The sequence below is a fragment of the Carcharhinus amblyrhynchos genome, chromosome 11 (assembly GCF_965287045.1).
Source record: "Carcharhinus amblyrhynchos chromosome 11, sCarAmb.v2.hapA, whole genome shotgun sequence".
NCBI lineage: Eukaryota > Metazoa > Chordata > Chondrichthyes > Carcharhiniformes > Carcharhinidae > Carcharhinus > Carcharhinus amblyrhynchos.
The window spans coordinates 54,905,339-54,926,344 of NC_137334.1; the positions used below are offsets into that span (position 1 = coordinate 54,905,339).

Below are 21,006 nucleotides of genomic sequence, written 5' to 3' on the forward strand. Positions count from 1 at the left end.
ATTCAAGAAAAGCAATGGTCCTAATATATATGTATATATATATAGTCCACCAGTCCGATCAACCACCATTATGAAGTGCTTCGAAAAGTTAATCATGGCATGAATCAATTCCAGCCTACCAGATTGCCTGGATCCACTTCAGTTCACCTATCACAGCAACAGGGCCACGGCAGATGCCATCTCCCTGGCCCTACACTCAACCCTGAAACACATAGATAACAAAGACACCTATGTCAGACTCCTATTTATTGACTACACCTCAGCCTTCAACACCTATTATTCCTACAAAACTCATTCTAAACTCCATGTCCTGGGACTCAGCTCTTCCCTCTGTGACTGGATCCTAGACTTCCCAATCCATAGACAGCAATCAGTAAGGATAGGCAATGACATTTCCTCAGCCCCTTACTATACTCCTTACGTACCCATGACTGTGTGGCTAAATTCCCCTCCAACTCAATTTTCAAGTTTGCTGATGACACCACCATTGTGGATCAGATCTCAAATAATGGTTCTTAATCCAATCAGGCCTGGTGATTTATCCACTTTCAAACATGCTAAACCCTTTAATATGTCCTCTCTAAGTTGTTTCCATTGCAACATTTCATGCCCCATCTCAACTGCAATGTCTGCAGCACCCCTATCTTCTGTGAAGACAGATACAAAGTATTCATCAAAAACCATGCTCATGTCTTGCTCTCCAAAACACAAGTTGCATTTTTAGTCCCTCATTGGCCCCAATCTTCCTAGTTATACTCATGGTCTTTCTGCATTTATAAAACTTCTTTGGGTTTTCCTTGACTTAATTTGCCAATATTTTAATGCTATATCTTTTTTTTCCTCATTTCCCTTTAATTTCATCATGTGCATTCTATGCTCTTCTGCAATCCTGAGTTTTCAGTATTTTGTTGCCATATCTCCCTTTTGTTCTATTTAACATCTAGAGGTAAGGGGAAAAATGTATTAGTCCCACTATTTTGCTTTTTAGGAATAGAAATTCTCTATCTCTGCCTTGAATATTATCCACTGTTCCGACATTGATTTACTTTCAAAAGCTGTTTTCAGTTCACTTTTGCCAAATTACATCTCAGCTAAGTAAGATGGACTTTTTTGCAAGTTGAATCTTACTTTTGATCTACCCTGTTCCATAATTATGCTAAATCTAATTGAATTATGATCACCACTATCAAAATGCTCTCCCTTCCAGCTTCCTTCATTAAACAGCTGCTCAAGCAAAGAACTCCCAAGATACTCCATTCCCTCGGGTTGAGTGATGCGTTTAAGCCCCAGTCTAGGATTCAAATCATAAGAAATAGATACGAGTGAGCCATTCAGTCCCTCAAACCTGCTCGGACGTTCAATAAAATCGTTGCCTGTCTGCTCGCCACAATTCTTAGCTCCCTTGTCAAACAAAAATCTGTGGAACTGAGCCTTGAATATATTCAATGATGTTGCCTCTGCTGTTCACCGAGGAAAGAGAATTCCAAAACTAACATCCCTACGAGGGAAGAAATTTCCCACCTGTTTTAAATGGGAGACCATTTATTTCAAAACTGTTCTCTAGTTCAAGATTTCCTGGTGAGGGAAAACATCCTTACAGTATAAAAGCCTCCTCAGGATCTTATATATTTCAATAAGATCACCTCATATTCTTCTGAACACAATGTATGTTGGCCCACTGTGCTTAACCTTTCCTCATTAGAGGATGAGGCAGCATGGCAGCACAGTGCTTAGCACTGCTGCATCACAGCACCAGAAACCCAGGTTTGATTCCCAGCTTGGGACACTGTGTGGAGTTTGCACATTCTCCCCATGTCTGCTCTGGTTTCCTCCCACAATCCAAAGATGTGAGGGTTAGGTGGATTGGCTATGCAAAATTGATCCTACTGTCAGGGGAACTAGCTAGGTTAAATGCATGGGGTTACAGGGATAGAGCCTGGGTGGGTTTGTGGTCGGTGCAGACTTGATAAGAACATAAGAAATAGGAGCAGGAGTAGGCCATCTAGCCCCTCGAGCCTGCCCCGCCATTCAATAAGATCATGGCTGATCTGTCATGTCTCAGTTCCACATTCCCGCCCTCTCCCCATAACCCTTAATCCCCTTGCCTATCAAAAACCTATCAACCCGCGTCTTAAAAATATTTAGCGAGGCAGCCTCCACCACTTCAACAGGCTGAATGGCCTCCTTCTGCACTGTAGGATTCTATTATTCTAACCCCTTCAGCCCTAGAATCAGCCTGATGAATCTTTGAACTGCAAATATACCCCTCCTGAAGTAAGGAGACCAAAATTGTACACAACGCTGTAGAGGAGAATTTTATCATTTTTTTCCCCAAGTCATGTCTTAGGGAGGATAAACGAAGGGCAGCCCTCGGCTGCTTTTCCTGCCACATTTTCAAGCACTTTAGAAAAAGGGTGGGATGCACAATGTCATGCTGGTGGGGAGGGCCGCGAATGAGCCCACCTCGTCGACAGCCTTGCCCCCTAACAGAGAGATACCCCAAACTGAAAAACAAATCCTCTTCATGGAAACTGAATTTCCATGCACACCATCCCCCTCAAACAGGGGACACTGTCCCTAACTCAAACCTCCCAAACAGAAGCCTCTCTACCCCAACACCACACCACCAGCGCCCCCCAACCTCCCCAATGGAACTCCCCAGGCTTTATCTGGACATGACCCTCCCCTGTTCCTGTTGGATTCTCTGCCCCCCACCAGCTTTCCCATCTGTCAAAAACAGGGATGGAAATTTCTCTCCCCCCACCCCACCCCCAAGGTGTGGTCTCAACAATGCCCTGAACAGTTGTAGCAAGACTTTGCTATCTTTATATTTCATTCCCTTTGCAATAAATGCCAATATTCCATTTGTCTTCCTAATTATTTGCAGTGCCTGCACACTAACCTTTTGTGATTCATGTACATGTACAGCACCCCTTCTATGACAGCATTCTGGAATCCCTCCCCATTTAAATAGTATGTTGTTTTCTATTCTTCCTACCAAAGCATACAAGTCCACGTTTTCCCACGTTATATTCCAGCAGCCAAATTTTTGCCCACTTACACTATCTAAATACCTGTGCAGATTCTTTGGGGGGAATTTTCCTGTCCCTCTTGCCACAGGAATTGTAGAGGGCAGGATGTGGACTATGCAAAGGTCCATTGGCCTTAGGTGGGATTTTCTGGTTTTGAGGTGAGCGTGTCTGAAAAATCCCGTCCTTTGTATCTTCCATGCAGCTTAATTTCCTATCTTTGTATCATCAGCAAATTTGTCTGTAATAGTCAGTCCCTGCATCCAAGTCATTAATGCAGATCATCAACAGTTGAAGCCTCAGTATGCTTCACTAGTTAGTTCGCCGAGCTGAAAATAACCCACTTATCCTGATCTTGTGTTTCCTGTTGATCAATCAATGCTCTATTCACATTAATAAATTACTGCCAACATGAGGTCTTTTCTTATGCAGTAACCTCGTGCGTGACACCTTAGTAAATCCGTTTTCTAAATCCAAATACATTATACCTACCAGTTCCCCTTTATCTATCCAGTTTGTTACATCTCCAAAGAACTCTAATAAATTTGTCAAACACAATTGACCTTTTACAGAACCAGAATGACTCTGCCTGACTGTTACGATTTTCTAAATGTCCTGCTACAACTTCTTTAATGATGAATTATAGCATTTTCCCACTGTTGTACGTTAGGCTAACTGGCTTTGAGCTTTCTACTTTGTCTCCCTCCTTTCTTGAGTAGACTTAAATAATTATTATTGATGGAGTACCATACTGCTAAGGGTGCCATCTTGCTAATGACACATTAAACTGAGGCTCCGGCTGCATTATTACATGGAACTAAAAGATCCTATGACACTATTCAAAAAACACCAGGATAGTTCTTCAAGTTTGCTCACAATATCTCATTGTTGAGTTGCTCACTTCAAACTCTTGCTGAGCAGAAATTGGCTGCTGTATTTCATAAGAAGGTTTAATACAGGAGTAGGCTGTTCAGTCCTTCTTACATCCTGCACACACTATTAAATTTAATATTTGGGGTTTATTTATTTATCTAGATACTATTTATCTAGTTTTGCTTTATATCCCTCCTTACCTTCCTAACAATTATCTCTCTCAGTCTTGAAAACACCAATTGCCCAAGCATCCACAGTCTCTTGGGGGAGGAAGTTCAAATATCTACTATCCTTTGTCTGAAAATGTGTTTCCTGATTTCGCTCCTGAATGACCTAATTCTAATTTTATTATGGCCTCTAGTTCATAACAACTTCAAAACATTTCTTGGAACGTCTGAAAGTCATGCAAAACACTTTACAAATACAAGCTCTTGCTTTGATTTTCTACTCCAACTTCCATTTGGCCCAGATATTTCTCTCCTGCTTCATTCCCCATCCTTGTCTTAGAATATGAATGAGCATCACTCGAGATCTACTAGTATTTTGAAAAACTGCAGTAAAATGCATTACTAAAAATGCATGTATGCCATTATTCCCAGCTTAACATATTTCTTTTGAGAGTTCTTCCAATATTTAAGCATTGATTAGAATTTCAATGTTCTCAGTAATTATCCCAAATTTTAGTGATAAATTTCTAAAATGTCAAAAAAAGTTAGCGACTATCTGTCAAAGTGGACCACATTCAATAAAGCTCGTTTAACAGCTGTTAAAATAGTTCAATTTTACTTCAGCAAGCATCAGTTTGAGCAAACCATTCTAATAATCCATGGTATAATTCCTTAGCAGCTAAAACAGACTAAAAACATTTTCATATACAACTTAGAATGCCAGATCTATATGGAACGTTAAATTTACAAAATTATTCACAACTGACATAGTAATGGAAAATAGAACAGCTCAAGTATATAGATTGTAGAAATCAAAACAAATAGAAAATAGAATTGGAAAACACCCTTTTATTATGTCCGTGCCACACATACTAGTGAAAAATAATATTCCTAAGAAAGAAAACTACCCTTTTTTCACAACATATTTAAATAAAATAACTTCAAGTACTTTGACTCAGGTACAAAAATTTCTGATCTGAGCTGCCTCCAACAAGCCACTGCAACTCACAGTAGTTAAACACAATGGTTAAACACAGCGGTCACAAAGAGCCATTGTGTACCAGGTTCCGTGGCAAGGCAGATGGAGGGAAATGCATTATGAAAAATACTGTGTATAGGAAATTGTAATTTATTGTATGGATACAAATGATTATATTGGAATTTGAGACCACAGTGGCTCAAAAATTATATAACAAAATAGAAAATGGAAAACCTAATATCCCCTACACCCTGTTTTAAAGGCAGGCACTACCCAACTTTAGGAGACTCCACAGTGTTTGTAGAGGATATGTACAAGCCATATACGTATAATCATTTTAAGACTAAAATAAAATGCTACGGTTATTCTAAGGCATAACAATATTCAATGCCTGCAAACAATATGTACACATCATACATATTTGAACAAGACTTAATTAATATTAACATTAATGAACAATTATATACAGATGTTTCTTTGTTGATCCACTGTTCTCGAATTCATTTTGAGACTAAGTAGGTGGTGCATTGATAAGCAGATCTATAAATTTATTGTCTACAGTAACAACAGGTTCTCCAGTGCCCTTTTTGGACAGAACAGTGTAAACAGTTATCAATTGGCTTTGTTTTATTATTCAAAAACATTCGTTGTTTTATTTCCTTGAAGATTTAAAGCAATTTTGCTGCCTCTTCCTTTTCATAGAAAATGAAGATTTGACATTTTATTCATAAATTAACAAAAATTAAATACATTCACTAAAATATAAGCTACAAAAAAAATTCAAGATTTTTTCCATTTACTTCCATGTTTTTTTTTACACAAGGGGGAGAGGATTTCCAGTCCCCCATTACAGCTCTGGTGGTTGTATATTAATTCAGTGCGTTTTGAAATATTGGTTGCTATTGCACTAGGACCACCCCATGCCACTGAACTCTTTGGGTGTGCTTCCCTGTTCTACCGAAGCTGTCCGTAAAACATTTCCATAGCTCAAGAGCTACGGTTTCCAAAGGAGCGAACCTTCTTTTCTAGAATAATCCTTGGCTGGCATTTCCACATTTTAAGAAGTGATGTGAAGTATCTGTTGCTTTGTGCAAATTATCTTGCACTTCCCCATTGATATGAAGATACCAGTATTTCAGGCTGCTGGTCCCAATGTCTTTATACTTTCACTTGTATTTTGATTGCTTTAGCTTCCCTTAAAAAGCTCAGCCCATCGCTTCTCAAAAAATCTCCTCATGTTGTGACCAGCTCTGCCTATATCTGAATCATCTTCATTAAATGTTTCACAGTTGTCAAAAACTAGTCTTGCATCCACAGCAAATATTTCAGTATTAGGGTATCTAGAAAAGAAAGTGTATTTAGGAATTAGTATTATCACCAAAGGAAGATCATTCTATATTACTTAGAATATTTTAAAGATAATGATGAAAAAGTTGATGAAAAAATATACAGACACTTACAGTCCATTGCTGAGTTTTTCTCTGATAGTAGAAAAGTCCATAGGTTTCTTTATAACCTTTCTGTATCCCGGTACCAGTTTGGAGTTCACAGGGAGCAAGAAGGGCCAAGCGTCCTCATGAGTTTCCAGCTCTGATAACATAATGCTGTTTAAAAGAAAGTAATGTTCCTTAACTTCAATAAGGAGTTGACACAACAAAGCCTAGAATTATGTCAGACTGGGAAATGCAGTCAAGTGATAAATACAACAAATGTTGAGAATATATTCAAGACCATTTTCTGCACCAATGTGTTTAGTATTAGCAAGGCAAAAGACCATGTTGGTTTCAGTGATGAGTAATAAAACATAACTAGTTAGCAATCTGACAGTAAAGGCAGCATTTTCCGAATCAAATTTGATATTACATTTGAGAGGCAGCAAGGAGAGTTAGAACCCAACTTTTTAAATTTGAGGGAACCTTCTCAGAGATGGGCAATAAATAATGCAGCAAACTATGATTAGCTGTTATAAATAAGTTTACAAACAGTGGGAAGTATTCACAAAACATCTGGTAGGATGCCAGATCAGTTCTAATTTCTATAAGTTCCACTTATGTAGTTAATTAAACTATGGTCAACAAATAATATAAGAGATAATATTAAGTCAAAAAGACTCAGACAAATGTAAGAAAAAGTGGAATAACTGGGAAAAGCTAGAAATACAAAACAAGATACAAAGAAAATAAGTGATGCAAAAAGAAACTATGGAAATCTTGCAAGAGATATCAAAGCTAACAGCAAAAGCTATTACAAATATATTGAGATAAAGTGGTCATGCGAATGTGAATCAATTAAAGATGGATGCTGGTGATTTAAATAGATAATAAGGAAATCAAAGGCTTATTCAGTTAATACTTTGTACCATATTTCCACCATGAAGGAAGAGGACAAAGCAGCAGTGGTATAAATACAAGGGTATAAACATAATAGATTCAACAAGTTTTTTAAAAAAGTACAGAAAATAACAGGATTTAAGATACACAAATCTCCAGGATCTGCTGCTTTCCATCTTAGGATATTTAAAAAAAGGTGATGAGATTACAGATGCATTAATCAATTTTCTAAATGCTCTTTAGATTCAGCATTTGTTTTGGAAAATTGCATATGTTGCTTCATATCTTGAGTCATGAAAGTGAAAAATTGTCAACTATTGGGAGATTATATGAACGTGTCAGATACAATCTTATGGAGTATGACAGAAGCATCTGTGTGGATTTGTGAAGATCAGGTTATTATAGAATCAGAAAGCAAAGAGGTCGATCATTTATCATCCCTTTGCAAGATCTCCAGTTGTCTGTCTTTTCCCATGGCATCTCCATGGCACACTGGGTTGGGAACCACTGGACAAGGGCATGAATTCTTAGGATGGTGGAAACTCTGGCTGTCCCCCTGCAAATTCAAATTTATGGTGAATGGATTTACATCCCTCACTCAGCAGGAAGCCCGCCTTGGAGACCTGCCAGCTAATTCCATTGGCTGAAATTTAACTGCCCAAATCCAAGTCCTCGGAACCAGAGACTCAGAAATCTAAGTGTAAGTATAATGCAGGCTGGGGGGTGGGGGGGTGGTGTGTGTGTGTGTGTGTGTGTGTGTGTGTGTGTGTGTGTGTGGATGAAGGGAGCTCCAGGTCACCAAATCTTGAGAGTGTGTGAGAAAGGAGCTTCTGATGGAGGCATCCTCGTTCTTCCAGCCCAAACTCCATTCTTTATTTTCTGGTTTTCCCATGGAGTTTCAATGTACCCGCCAGCCTAAAAATTGAGGTTGAGCAGGAAATGGCCCTTAAGTGGCCATTTATGCCCTCAATTGGCACAAGGATAGACTTCCCACCCATGGCCTTGCCTGCCCGAACATTAAATCGCTGTAATGCCAGGCCAGGTAGGAACCCAGTGGGAAATCCGTCCCTACAATCTCAGTACCCATCCCCAAAAACCCCGATGGGGGCAGCATAAAATTCTAGCCTAAGAGCTGTGGCAGAATAAAGGGATTTGACATCCATGTACACAAATCACTACAGCTAGTAAATAGGTACAAAAGTCTAACGGCATGTTAGTTTTTAATCACAAAAGGACTTAAATTCCAAAGTGAAAAAGTAATATTTCTTGGACTTGGTTAAGTTGTATCTGAAATACTGCATTCAGTTTAGGGCACTGAACCACAGGAAAGGGTATTCATCAGAATGATTGCAGGGTTTAGAAAGATGCACTGCATAATTTGGCTTGTATTACCAAGAGTTTAGAAAGTTATAGAATGATACAAAGTGTTTTAAAATTATGAAAATTATGAATCAGTAATACACAGTAAGAAGTCTCACAACACCAGGTTAAAGTCCGATAGGAAATTGCGCAGAGGGCGTGGAGAGTCTGCAGAAGGATCTAGATAGGCTGGGCGAATGGGCCAGGAAATGGCAAATGGAATTTAATGTTGGCAAGTGCGAGGTGGTACACTTTGGTAGGAATAATGGTAGGAAGGACTATTACTTATGTGGCGAAAAACTGCAGCAGGCGACGGTGCAGAGGGACCTCGGGGTCCTTGTGCATGAGTCGCAAAAACCCAGCCTGCAGGTGCAGCAGGTGGTCAGGAAGGCTAATGGGATGCTGGCCTTCATAGCGAGGGGGACTGAATATAAAAGTAGGGAGGTCTTGCTGCAGCTGTATAGGGCATTGGTGAGGCCGCAGCTGGAGTACTGTGTGCAGTTTTGGTCGCCGCACTTACGCAAGGATATTTTGGCCTTGGAGGGAGTGCAGAGGAGGTTTACTAGGCTGATACTGGAGTTGAGGGGGTTGAGCTATGAGGAGAGGCTGAATAAACCAGGCTTGTACTCGTTAGAGTTTAGAAGAATGAGGGGAGATCTCATTGAGACGTACAAGATGATGAATGGGATGGATAGGGTAGAGGTGGAGAGGCTCTTCCCGCTCAGAAAGGACAGTAGGACTAGGGGGCACAGCCTCAACATAAAGGGGGGTGCGGTTTAGAACGGAGTTGAGGAGGAACTTCTTCACTCAAAGGGTGGTGAATCCCTGGAATTCTCTGCCCGTTGAGGTGGTGGAGGCTGCCTCGCTAAATATTTTTAAGACGCAGGTTGATGGGTTTTTGATGAGCGAGGGGATTGAGGGTTATGGGGAGGGGGCGGGAATGTGGAGCTGAGACACGACAGATCAGCCATGATCTTATTGAATGGCGGGGCAGGCTTGAAGGGCTGGATGGCCTACTCCTGCTCCTATTTCTTATGTTCTTATTATGTTCTTATGTTTATTTGGTAGCAAAAGTCACTAGCTTTCGGAGCGCTGCTCCTTCATCAGGTGAGTGGGATTTTAGTTCACAAACAGGGTACATAAAGACACAACCTCAATTTACAAAATAATGTTTGGAATGCAAGTCTTTACAGATAATCTAGTCTTAAAGGTAGAGACAATGAGCGGAGAGAAGGTTAAGCACAGGTTAAAGAGATGTGTATTGTCTTCTGCCAGAACAGTTAGTGAGATTTTGCAAGCTCAGACACATTGTGGGGTTACGGATAGTGTGACATGAACCCAAGATCCCGGTTAAGGCGGGATCTTGGCTATCAGTCTCTGCTCAGCGACTCTGCACTGTCGTGTGTCATGAAGGTGACCTTGGAGAACGCCTACCTGAAGATCACACGCATTCCAACCATTATTTTGTAAATTGAGTTTGTGTCTTTATATGTCCTGCTTATGAACTGAAATCCCACTCACCTGATAAAGGAACAATGCTCCAAAAGCTAGTGGCTTTTGCCACTAAATAAACTTGTTGGACTTTAACACCTGGTGATGTGAGACTTCTTACTGTGTTTACCCCGGTCCAACGCCGGCATCTCCACATCATTTCAGCAATACAGACAGATAAATTATTTCCTCCAGATCAGGATTCCAGAACAAAAGGAAACAATCTTAAAATTACAGCTAGATCATCTAGGACTAAAATCAAAAAACACTATCACTTAAAAAGTGTAGCTCTGTAAACTGCTTCCCGGAAGACTGCATCCTAGGTCCCAAGCTCTGGAATTTCCTCCCTAAAAAAACTCCACCTCCCTAGCTCTTCTTCCTCCTTTAAGTCAACAGGTAAAACTTGGCTCTTTGGCCAAATTTTTGGACACTTGCCCTAATGTCCCCTTTTATGGGCTGGTGTCAATTCTGTTTAACTCTCATGTGAAGCACCTCAAGATGTTTTGCTACATTTTATGTGCTAAACAAATGCATTTTAGGCCAATTGAAATTTTCAATGTTAATACCTTTGATAGATAAGGATGTCAAAGGAATATGGAACAAAGACAGGTAAATGAATTTGAGATACAGATCAACCACAATCCAAATGAACAGTGAAATGGGCTCCAGCACAGGATTATCCAACCTGCAGCTTGAGAAGCCTTTCTACTGCAGCCCATAGATCCAGTTCTCAACATGCCAGTAAAATGTGCAAGTGGAGTAGAAAATTCTGAATGGAGCTGCTCCTCCAACGGGCCATTCCATTCCTGTGTTTGCTGCTGTTAGGCAGTGAGTTGAGTTCACCATGGCAGATGGTGACATTTGAATTCACTAAAAACAGACTCAGAAGTCCAATGATAACCATAAAATCATTGCCAACTGTCATAAAAAAACTCATCTGGTGCACTAATGCAACGTGAGGAAATCTGCTGTCCTTACCTGGTCTGGCCTACATGTGACTCCAGATCCCAGCAATGTGGTTGACTCTCAAATGCCCTTTGAAATGGAGGGCAATTGGGGACGGGAAATAAATCCTGGCCCAGCCAGTGATGCTCACATCCCGGATAATGAATGAAAAAAAACACACCAACACATATCTTTATCCTCTGGGTGAGTGACTGAGCACACCGAGCCGGGGTATGTGTCGGACACATGCAAACTGATACTTTCACATTCCAATGGTCATGTTTCGAAAACTTATCAATTTACTGCTTTGACATTGTTTTATTTTTGCTCAGCAAGTTTTATTTTTGCTGAGCAACCGGGTGGCACGGTAGCAAAGTGGTTAGCACTGCTGCTTCACAGCTCCAGGGACCTGGGTTTGATTCCTGGCTTGGGTCACTGTTTGCGTGGAGTTTGCACATTCTCCTCGTGTCTGCATGGGTTTCCTCCGGGTGATCTGGTTTCATCCCACAGTCCAAAGATGTGCGGGTTACGTTGATTGGCCATGTTAAAAATTGTCCTTATTGTCCATAGTGTCCTGAGATGTGTAGGTAGAGGGATTAGTGGGTAAATATGTTGGACTATGGGGGTAGGGCCTGGATGGGATTGTGGTGGGTGCAGACTTGATGGGCCGAATGGCCTCTTTCTGTACTGTAGGGTTTCTATGATTTCTATGAAGTTTACTACTTTCCTCATAGCTCAACCTTTTTAAAAAGTCTTGTTCAATGTTTTGTCAAACCTTATCTTTTAGAGATTTAATCATCTGCCCCTTGAATGAGAAAATGATGGAAATGGGTGCCCTGCCCTCCCCCCACAGTGAAAAGGATGGGCAAGCCCACGCTCTAGGAGTTGAATATTCTACTATTATTCTTAAATTCTGAGTCTTACCCCAGATCCAAACACAATACTGTTCCAGAAGACTTATGTCAGCACTCCTACCCCACAGATCTTATTTTTGCTTACCTCAACTCTATTTTTTTCTTTGTTGTCCAAACCCTATCCACATATATCAACAAACCTTCTGATGTTGTCACTTTAATTAATTCCAATGTTTGGCCTCAACCAGCTCCTTTTAAATAAGCAATTTCAAACTGTCTAAACCTAAATCACCCTCCAAGATCGCCACGCTGCTCATTTGCAAGTTCTTTGTTCCAGTGAAGTTCAGATCCCCTTCCTTAATCTCTCTTCCAATATAATGATGACTGCATCTGAGCTGCATTTTGTTATTATGCAAGATTTTTTTTTAAACTTCAAACTTCCATTCCTCTCCCTTACCTTAACAGAGTCAGTCACAGACTCTTCACTGTCCTCCACAAAACTGACCAACTTCCACAGCAACTTTGATTATATCTCTTCCCAACCAACCTCCTCAGAGTGTTCCATTCTCTTCTTTCAGTTTCTTCAGTAACTGCTCTAAAGGTGCCACTCCACATTGGCACTTCTGAAATGAGTATTTTCCCCATCTGTTCCACTGCCTCCACAGTGATAGATAGATAGATAGATAGATAGATAGATAGATAGATAGATAGATAGAATCCTTGACTGTGTCTGTCCCATTTTCCGTAGCTTTATCTTTACTCTTTCCTCCCAGAACCATAATAAGGGTTCCCACACTACCCATCAAACATCCTCCAAAATCAGTCTTCGCATTCAACAGATCATCCACCATCACTTCCACTACCTCCAACATAACTCTACCAAACACATCCTGCACCCTGCACTCATTTCATAATTTGGCAGGGACCATTCCTTGCTCCAGTGAGTACTGGTCCACAACAGGAGCTGCTACATCTGCCGTTTCCGCTGCTTTAATAACATCACTTGGCATCCAAAACACTGCTAAAGTTAATGTATTAGTGTCACAAATAGGTTTAGATTAACACTGCAATGAAAATCCCCTAGTCGCCACATGCCAGCACCTGTTTGGGTTCAGTGAAGGAGAATTTAGCATGGCCAGTCCACCTAACACCAGCACATCTTCTGGACAATGGAAGGAAACCCAAGCAGACATGGAAGAACGTGCAGACTCTGCACAGACAATGGTCCAAACTGTGAATTGAATCCAGGTCTCTGACGCTGTGAGGCAATTGTGCTGACCACTGTGCTATCATGCCACAGTTTCCTCAGGGTGCTCCGGTTTCTCCTACAGTCCAAAAGATGTGGTGTGAGGTGGACAGGCAGGCCATGCTAAATTCTGCCTCATTGTACCGAACAGGTGCCAGAGTATGGCAAGTAGGGGATTTTCACAGTAACTTAATTGCTGTGTTAATGTAAGCCTACTTGTGATACTAATAATAAATTTTAAAAAACTGATTCCATGTAAAATGGAGATCTACTTGAATTTCTTTCAAACGAATATACTGTATTGTTTTGTTCATGAAGTGACCTGCTTTATAGTGGGGAGGTCAAATGTAGAGTAAATAATTACTTAGCTGAACAGCTTCATTCCTCCCAAAAGTATGACTTTGAGCTTCAGGCTGCCTGCCACTTTAATTCCCTGTCTGACCTTTCTTTCCTTGGCCTTCCACAATGGCTTCATTGGAACAACAAAATAGGGAGGAATAGCACCTCTTGGTTTCATTAGACACTTTACAGGCTTCAGACCTTCACGCAGTCATTAACAAATTCAGATTCTAACCATTTTTTCTCAGCTGGGCTGGTCATGTAGAATGGGAACATCAGCACATCGGAGAATGGTGTTTGGGATGGGAATCTGCAATTGGCTGACAGATGGTCTGCATCACTGATGCCTTTTCTCTTCCATCGTACGTGCCAGTGATTGCAGCACCTCTGCTTTGTCAGAGAATTGCTTCAGTTAATAACAGATGAAGTTCGCTATTTATATTAAACATATCTATAGATTTAAAAGTTCAATTCATACCTGCACATAGACAAATCCTTGCTACTATCTTTTATAGTTTTCCACTTCTTGGTAGGTGAAGGTCCCTCTAGCCTGGGTGAGTTCACAGACGAGCTGTCATCCACTTTTCGTTTTTTGGATTCTTTACCTCCCTTCTTTGGGGTACTACTTGTACTAGCTGTCTCCTCTTCATCACTAACACCAGCTCCAGATAATCTCCTGCCCTTCTTCTGTTCAAAATTCTTTCTTGGGCGATTTAGGAATTTTTTACTCCGTGGAGACTGACCACTTGCCTAACAAAAGGAAATATTGGACAGAGAGAAATTAGATTAGCAAAAATCACAAAATCTAGAATTTTACAAAGCATAATTTTGTGATCAAACTTTTAAGCATCAGTCTATATAGAATCAATGGAGGAAGCTTGCCCTCTGCCAGCAAATAATGGAAATGCCATCCATTTATGTATTCTGAAAGTTACCTGCACTGCATTCAGTAACACAGCAGTCAAAAATTTATCAATACTCAATGTCACCATATTGAATATCAGTGTTCAGGGACTGTTACCTCACCAGTACCAATGAAACCTCTAGATTCATTTATCAAGGATAAGTTAGTGAAGAACTTAGTGAGATAAATCAAATAGTAAATGTAACATACTTGGACTTCAGTAAGACACTTGATAAGGTACAACGATAATAATATGGGGTTGTTTTACGAGGAAAGGTTGTGATGAAGAGAAATGTATTCATTTAAAGGATTGTGAATCTTTGGAATTCTTTAGCCCAGAGGGTTGTGGATTTGCCATCACTGAATATATTTAAGGGTGAGATAGACAGACTTTTGGTCTCAGGGAATCAAGGGGCATGGTGAGTGGACAGAAAAGTGAAGCCCAAAATCAATAAGTAAGGGTCCCTGCCAAATTATGAAAGGGAGTGCAGGGAGAAGGATGTGTTTGGTAGAGTCACGTTGGAGGTACTGGAAATAATGGTGGATGATCTGTTGAATGCTGGTCCTGGAGGATGGTTGATGAGTAGTACAGGAACCCGTTTCATCTTTTTGGGAGGAAGGGGTAAGGGTAAAGCTACAGAAAATGGAACAGGCAAAGTCAAGGACACTATTTATCTACCACAATAGGGGGGAGGGAAACAAATTGCATGGTGAAGCAGGCTCAATGGACTATATAGTCTTCTCCTGCTCTTAACACTGAATACACTGTAGTAAAATTATAAATTTTGTCTAAATGTCCAAAATTTCACGATATGAAGACAGCAATTTAAAAATGCAAAAAATACTTGCGCTGATAATGGCATTTACAGGCTATTTCCTGGTGGCAGTCATGGTGGGGTAGCACAAGGTCATGAATAAGGGCACCACAAGAACAAGGGCATAGTTGCCTTGAGAAAAATGACATGCTACTGGGCCACAATTTACTGGATTGGAAATTTCATGCCGTCCCCATCAGTTAGACTTGTTTCTGTACATTTAGGCTTTAAAAACACTGCCAAAGTTGTGAGAAATGCATTTGAAGCAGTGCAACAGGGGCAATGGGGAACCTGAGATCTTGGTGAGCAATGGCACAAATAGTGCATCTTTTTCCTCAGAAATAAACTGAGAAGGGAATGAGAACGAGGGTGAATTAGAATGGGTTAATTCAATCAACTAATTCAATGCAGAAAGAGAAATAGAGGGAACCATAGACTGGATCATGTGGGAAACAAAAAGAAACAAGGAAAGAGTAGGGAAAAAAAATACATTTTTAAATCTTCTAAAACAATTCACAAGCTGAAGGAATTAGACTCCACACTCATTTTTGTTCACTTTCTAGGTATGAGGTTGATTAACAGACATTACTAATTATCATGTTATTAAAAGGGTACTTACACTGATAGTTACTAGACTTAACTTTCTGTAGCAAGTTTAATGCACAGTTAATGTGCAAATACTTAATGGGAGGTTTAAGCACTAGGTGCCATTTACACAAAATAATAGTGCAACAGGTCACAGAATCCACAATTCACAGGGCAGCTTTTCCTCACTACAAATTGCAAGTCAACTGGTTCACTAATAATGAGTTTTTCAATTCAGCTGGCTCAACTGATGTTAGCTATCAGCACAAAAAACAAGGGGAGTTGGGAAACAAGATTCTCACTGGCAATCTCTGATTTCCCGATTTTCCATGCCCTACATTATTATAGGGCTTCCCTGCAATATGCTCCTCCCTCACCAAATATTCATACTCGCCAAAATAACAATGTCAGCAAGGTTTACAATGGGTATTAAAAACTTGAAGCAGTCAACATAATCTATTGAGAATTCACTTCCGACTGAACTCGTATTCCAGGTTAGCAATTGTTGGCTTTGATTATTAATTTAACTGAATTGCACAACCTCTTTTTGGTAAACTATAAAGATCAATAAAAAGACCCAACTAACTTGTTCCTCTAGGATTTCATGACTACTGGAATCAGAATCAAAAGATTATCAAAAATACTAAGCATCTATTCAGCACTACACGAAGAGGTGATTTAGTTTTGCTCAATATCTCACAAGTAATATCTCAATGTGATTGTTGTAACTGGCTAAATTGCCTAATCTACGTAGAGTATTCTTATTTTGAAAAGCCCAACTAGTATTGTTTATCAAAGCAGTTGGGAAGCAAACAGACTAATTTAGGATTAACCAAACCAAAGATAATCCAGTAAATCATTTCAAATTTGTAGATCTCTTACTAGACAAGGCAAGGGAATTTCTCTGTCCAATAGCAATGCCTCCTTTTGATACAGAAGGAAGCCATTCTGTGTTTTAGATTTAAATGCTGTTGCATTTCAAAATATAGCCAAAAATGGTGATATAAGCACAATGATGTTTGTCAAATCTGACTAGAAACTTTCCTTTGTTTGGTGGAATGGACTTATTACATGATATTGAAATGCAACAAGAATAATACCAGGATTTCAGTTTGTTACATTCATTACAACGGGAAACAGGTCATTAATCTTATTCTCTCCGTTAAAAAAAGGTACAAGTGTTTCAAATCATCCAAAATTATTAACGCGAAGGTGCAGCTTTTATTGAAAACCTCCTATGAATGAAGCCCTTTTAAATATAGTACATAGATGAGAAAGATGATAGAGTCTAAAGATTCATGTCAAGTTAGGACTATGCCTCCCTTGATAGGACATTGGCTCCACTAAAAAAGAAAGAACATAAGAACATAAGAAATAGGAGCAGGAGTAGGCCATCTGGCCCTTCGAGCCTGCCCCGCCATTCAATAAGATCATGGCTGATCTGTCGTGGCTCAGTTCCACTTTCCCGCCCTCTCCCCATAACCCTTAATCCCCTCTCTTATCAAAAACCCATCAACCCGCTTCTTAAAAATATTTAGCGAGGCAGCCTCCACCACTTCAACGGGCAGAGAATTCCAGAGATTCACCACCCTTTGAGTGAAGAAGTTCCTCCTCAACTCCGTTCTGAACCGCCCCCCCTTTATCTTGAGGCTGTGCCCCCTAGTCCTACTGTCTTTTTTGAGCGGGAAGAGTCTTTCCACCTCTATCCTATCCATCCCATTCATCATCTTATACGTCTCAATGAGATCTCCCCTCATTCTTCTAAACTCTAATGAGTACAAGCCTAGTTTATTCAGCCTCTCCTCATAGCTCAACCCCCTCAACTCCAGTATCAGCCTAGTAAACCTCCTCTGCACTCCCTCCAGGGCCAAAATATCCTTGCGCAGGTGCGGCGCCCAAAACTGCACACAGTACTCCAGCTGCGGCCTCACCAATGCCCTATACAGCTGCAGCAAGACCTCCCTACTTTTATATTCAATCCCCCTCGCTATGAAGGCCAGCATCCCATTCGCCTTCCTGACCACCTGCTGCACTTGCAGGCTGGGTTTTTGCGACTCATGCACAAGGACCCCGAGGTCCCTCTGCACCGTCGCCTGCTGCAGTTTTTCGCCACGTAAGTAATAGTCCTTCCTACCATTCTTCCTACCAAAGTGGACCACCTCACACTTGCCAACATTAAATTCCATTTGCCATTTCCTGGCCCATTCGCCCAGCCTATCTAGATCCTTCTGCAGACTCTCCACACCCTCCGCACAATTTGCCTTTCCCCCAATCTTGGTGTCATCAGCAAATTTCGACACCCTACACTCGGTTCCCTCCTCCAGATCATCTATATAAATGGAAGAGAAGTAGGGATTGGAAGTAAAGTAGGAAAAGCCTTGATCCACGGTACAAAAGCTAATTGAAAATTAACTGTCAATTTTTTCTCTGATTTTCAATCAATTTATTTATTAAATCTTTTTCCATTTTCTACTCTTCCAAACTTGCCAATGTTGAAAGTCTTGTAGCTACTAGCACCCATCTAAATGTTTTATAACTAAATGCTCTCTTCAGACTACTCAAGTTTGGAAGAAGATTGATAGTAAAACAACATGAAAAGCAGATATTAATATAAACAATATAAATCAAACCAATTAGCTAAATATTACAAATAGAGTTTTGAAAAGTAAAACACAATATGGTCATGCCATTTACAAACATTTCTATCATAATGATAGAAATGTGAAAGAACAATGTAGCATTTCCCTCCAGTGGCAAACAGGAGGAAGATCATCTAGCAGAGGTGCAGATGATGATTCTGGGAGACGTCAACTCAGTCACCTTGATTGTAGTGTGAGTAGCCGAAGAATTGGTGTCAAGGACCAATTAAACCTGAGACACTACATTAGTGTTTCTCTCCATCCCTCCACCTCCAACCAAAAAAAAAGGCACTGTGAGAAGGACAAGCAAAAGTAAGAGCAAGGAGGCCTAGCTGAGAGGAGCAGCCAGCGAGACCTGAATTTGCACCTGGGAGGCATAAACCTAGGACAGTAAGTGTATAAATAGAACTCGAGGTGGACTCGCGGCCTAATCTTTTCCAGCAAGCCTATTTGAGGAGGAACAACCCACGAGACCCAAATCGGCACCTCATTTTCAACAGCACCAGGAGAACCTTCAGGATTACTTCCTGCAGACTTTCAAAAGAGAGGCTCCTGATTGGTTCTTTATAAATCAGGTGACCTTGTGTCCTTAATCCATTCATTCAGAGGTTCACAGGATTAGAATCTGAGCTACATTTTGTAAGGTAAGATTTTTTTCCCCATACTTACGAGAGGGTAGCAAGCAAAACTTGATACTTATTAGGGGGAGAACTGCAGCAGTAATTTTTATGTGCCTAACTAGTATTTAGTTTTTAATCTATCAATCGAGGGAGAGACATGTCAATTAGCGGGGTTGTGTGCTACTCCTGTGAGATATGGGATATCATGGCCACTTTAAATGTCCCTGAGGACTACATCTGTGAGAAGTGCATCCAGTTGCAAATGCTCACCGAATGTATGGATTGGTTAGAGAAGCAGCTGGAAGAATTAAGGAGCACATAATTAGTTGAAATCGTTACAGATAATAGTTACAGAGATGTGGGAAGATAGATGGGTGACTGCCAGACAGGTGGGCAGTCAGTGCAGCGGTCCCCTACGGCTGTGCCCCTATCTAACAAGTATGCCATTTTGGATACTGATGAGGAGGAAGGTCCATCTGGAACAGCAGTAGCAGTGGCCAAAGCCAAGGCACCATAGCTAGCCCTGCTGCATAGAGGGTGAACACAGTAAAAAGTCTGACAACACCAGGTTTTAGTCCAACCGATTTATTTGATAATAGACTCACAAGCTTTCGGGGTTAGCCCCTTCGTCAGGTGAATGGTGTTGTCAGACTTTTTACTATGTTTACGCCAGTCCAACGCCAGCATACCCACATCACAGAGGGTGATACAAAGCATAGCAAAGCAATAGCGGTGGGGGATTCACTGCCATTAGAGCACAGATAGGCACTTCTGTGGCTGCAAAAGGGACTCCAGGATGATAATTTGCCTCCCTGGCAGCAGGGTCCTGGATGTCTTTGAGCTGGTTCAAAGCATTCTAAAATGGGAGGGAAATTAGAGAGATGTCATTGTCCAGGTTGGCATGAATGACTTTGATAGAAGGAGTCATGACATCCTGCAATGGCAATTTAGGGATTTAGGTCGAAGATTAAAAAGCAGGACCTCCAGGGTAGTAATCTCAGGATTATTCCCCATGCCATGTGCTAGTGAGGCTCAGAACAGGGAGATAATGCAGCTGAATACATGGCTAAAGAACTGGTGCAGGAGGGTGGACTGTACAAGAAGGACGGGTTACACCTGAACTGGAGGGGCACCAATATCCTGGCTGGGAGGTTTGCCACTGTGGTTCGGGTGGGTTTAAATGAGTGTGTGTGTGGGGGGGGGTGCGCGCGCGCGCGCAGGAATCTGGACAGGTCAGCAAGTGTAGAGACTGGGGATGAGCATGTGATCACGGCCAGGCTAGTTAAGAAGAGAAGACTGGGAGAGGTCGAACTCTGTGGGACTAGAGGTCTGAGGTGCATCTGCTTCAGTGCAAGGAGTAATACATGCAAGACAGATCAACTTAGAGCCTTGATTCATGCATGGAACTTGAATGTGGTTGTGGTAATAGACACTTAGTTAAAAATGCGAAAGGGCTGACAGCTAAATTTTCTGAGATATAGGTATTTTAAGCGAGGCAGCAGGGAAGGCAAAAGAGGTGGGGGAGTTGCAATACTGGTTAGGGAACTTATTTCAGCTGCAAAGAGGGAGGACATCTTGAAAGAATCATGTAACAAGACACTGTGGGTATAGCGGAGAATCAGGAAGAGGGCAGTCACTATGATGGGGGTGTACTACAGGCCTCCCAACAACCCATGGGAAGTTGAAGAATGGAAATGTAAGTAGATTCTGGACAGATGTAGAAATAATAGGGTTGTTGTAGTGGGAGACTTCAATTTTCCTCATATCGACTGGAAATCTCTTAGGGCCAGGAGTCCGGATGGTGAGGAATTTGTTAAGTGTGTCCAGAAAG

General features: G+C 41.0%; 1 protein-coding gene across 11 annotated transcripts in view; it reads right to left on the bottom strand.

Annotated features, from left to right (window-relative positions):
• Positions 1 to 4,668: 4,668 nt before the first annotated feature.
• baz2ba (bromodomain adjacent to zinc finger domain, 2Ba) overlaps positions 4,669 to 21,006 on the bottom strand; it is a 276,122-nt gene continuing 259,784 nt past the window's right edge. For all 11 annotated transcript variants that reach the window (XM_080199128.1, XM_080199127.1, XM_080199132.1 and 8 more), the window contains 3 exons: positions 14,091 to 14,362; positions 6,509 to 6,652; positions 4,669 to 6,388 (listed from right to left, as the gene is read on the bottom strand). In XM_080199128.1, the coding sequence (XP_080055254.1) occupies positions 6,235 to 6,388; positions 6,509 to 6,652; positions 14,091 to 14,362 (570 nt within the window). In that variant the 3' untranslated portion in view covers positions 4,669 to 6,234. The remainder of the gene's footprint in view (positions 6,389 to 6,508; positions 6,653 to 14,090; positions 14,363 to 21,006) is intronic.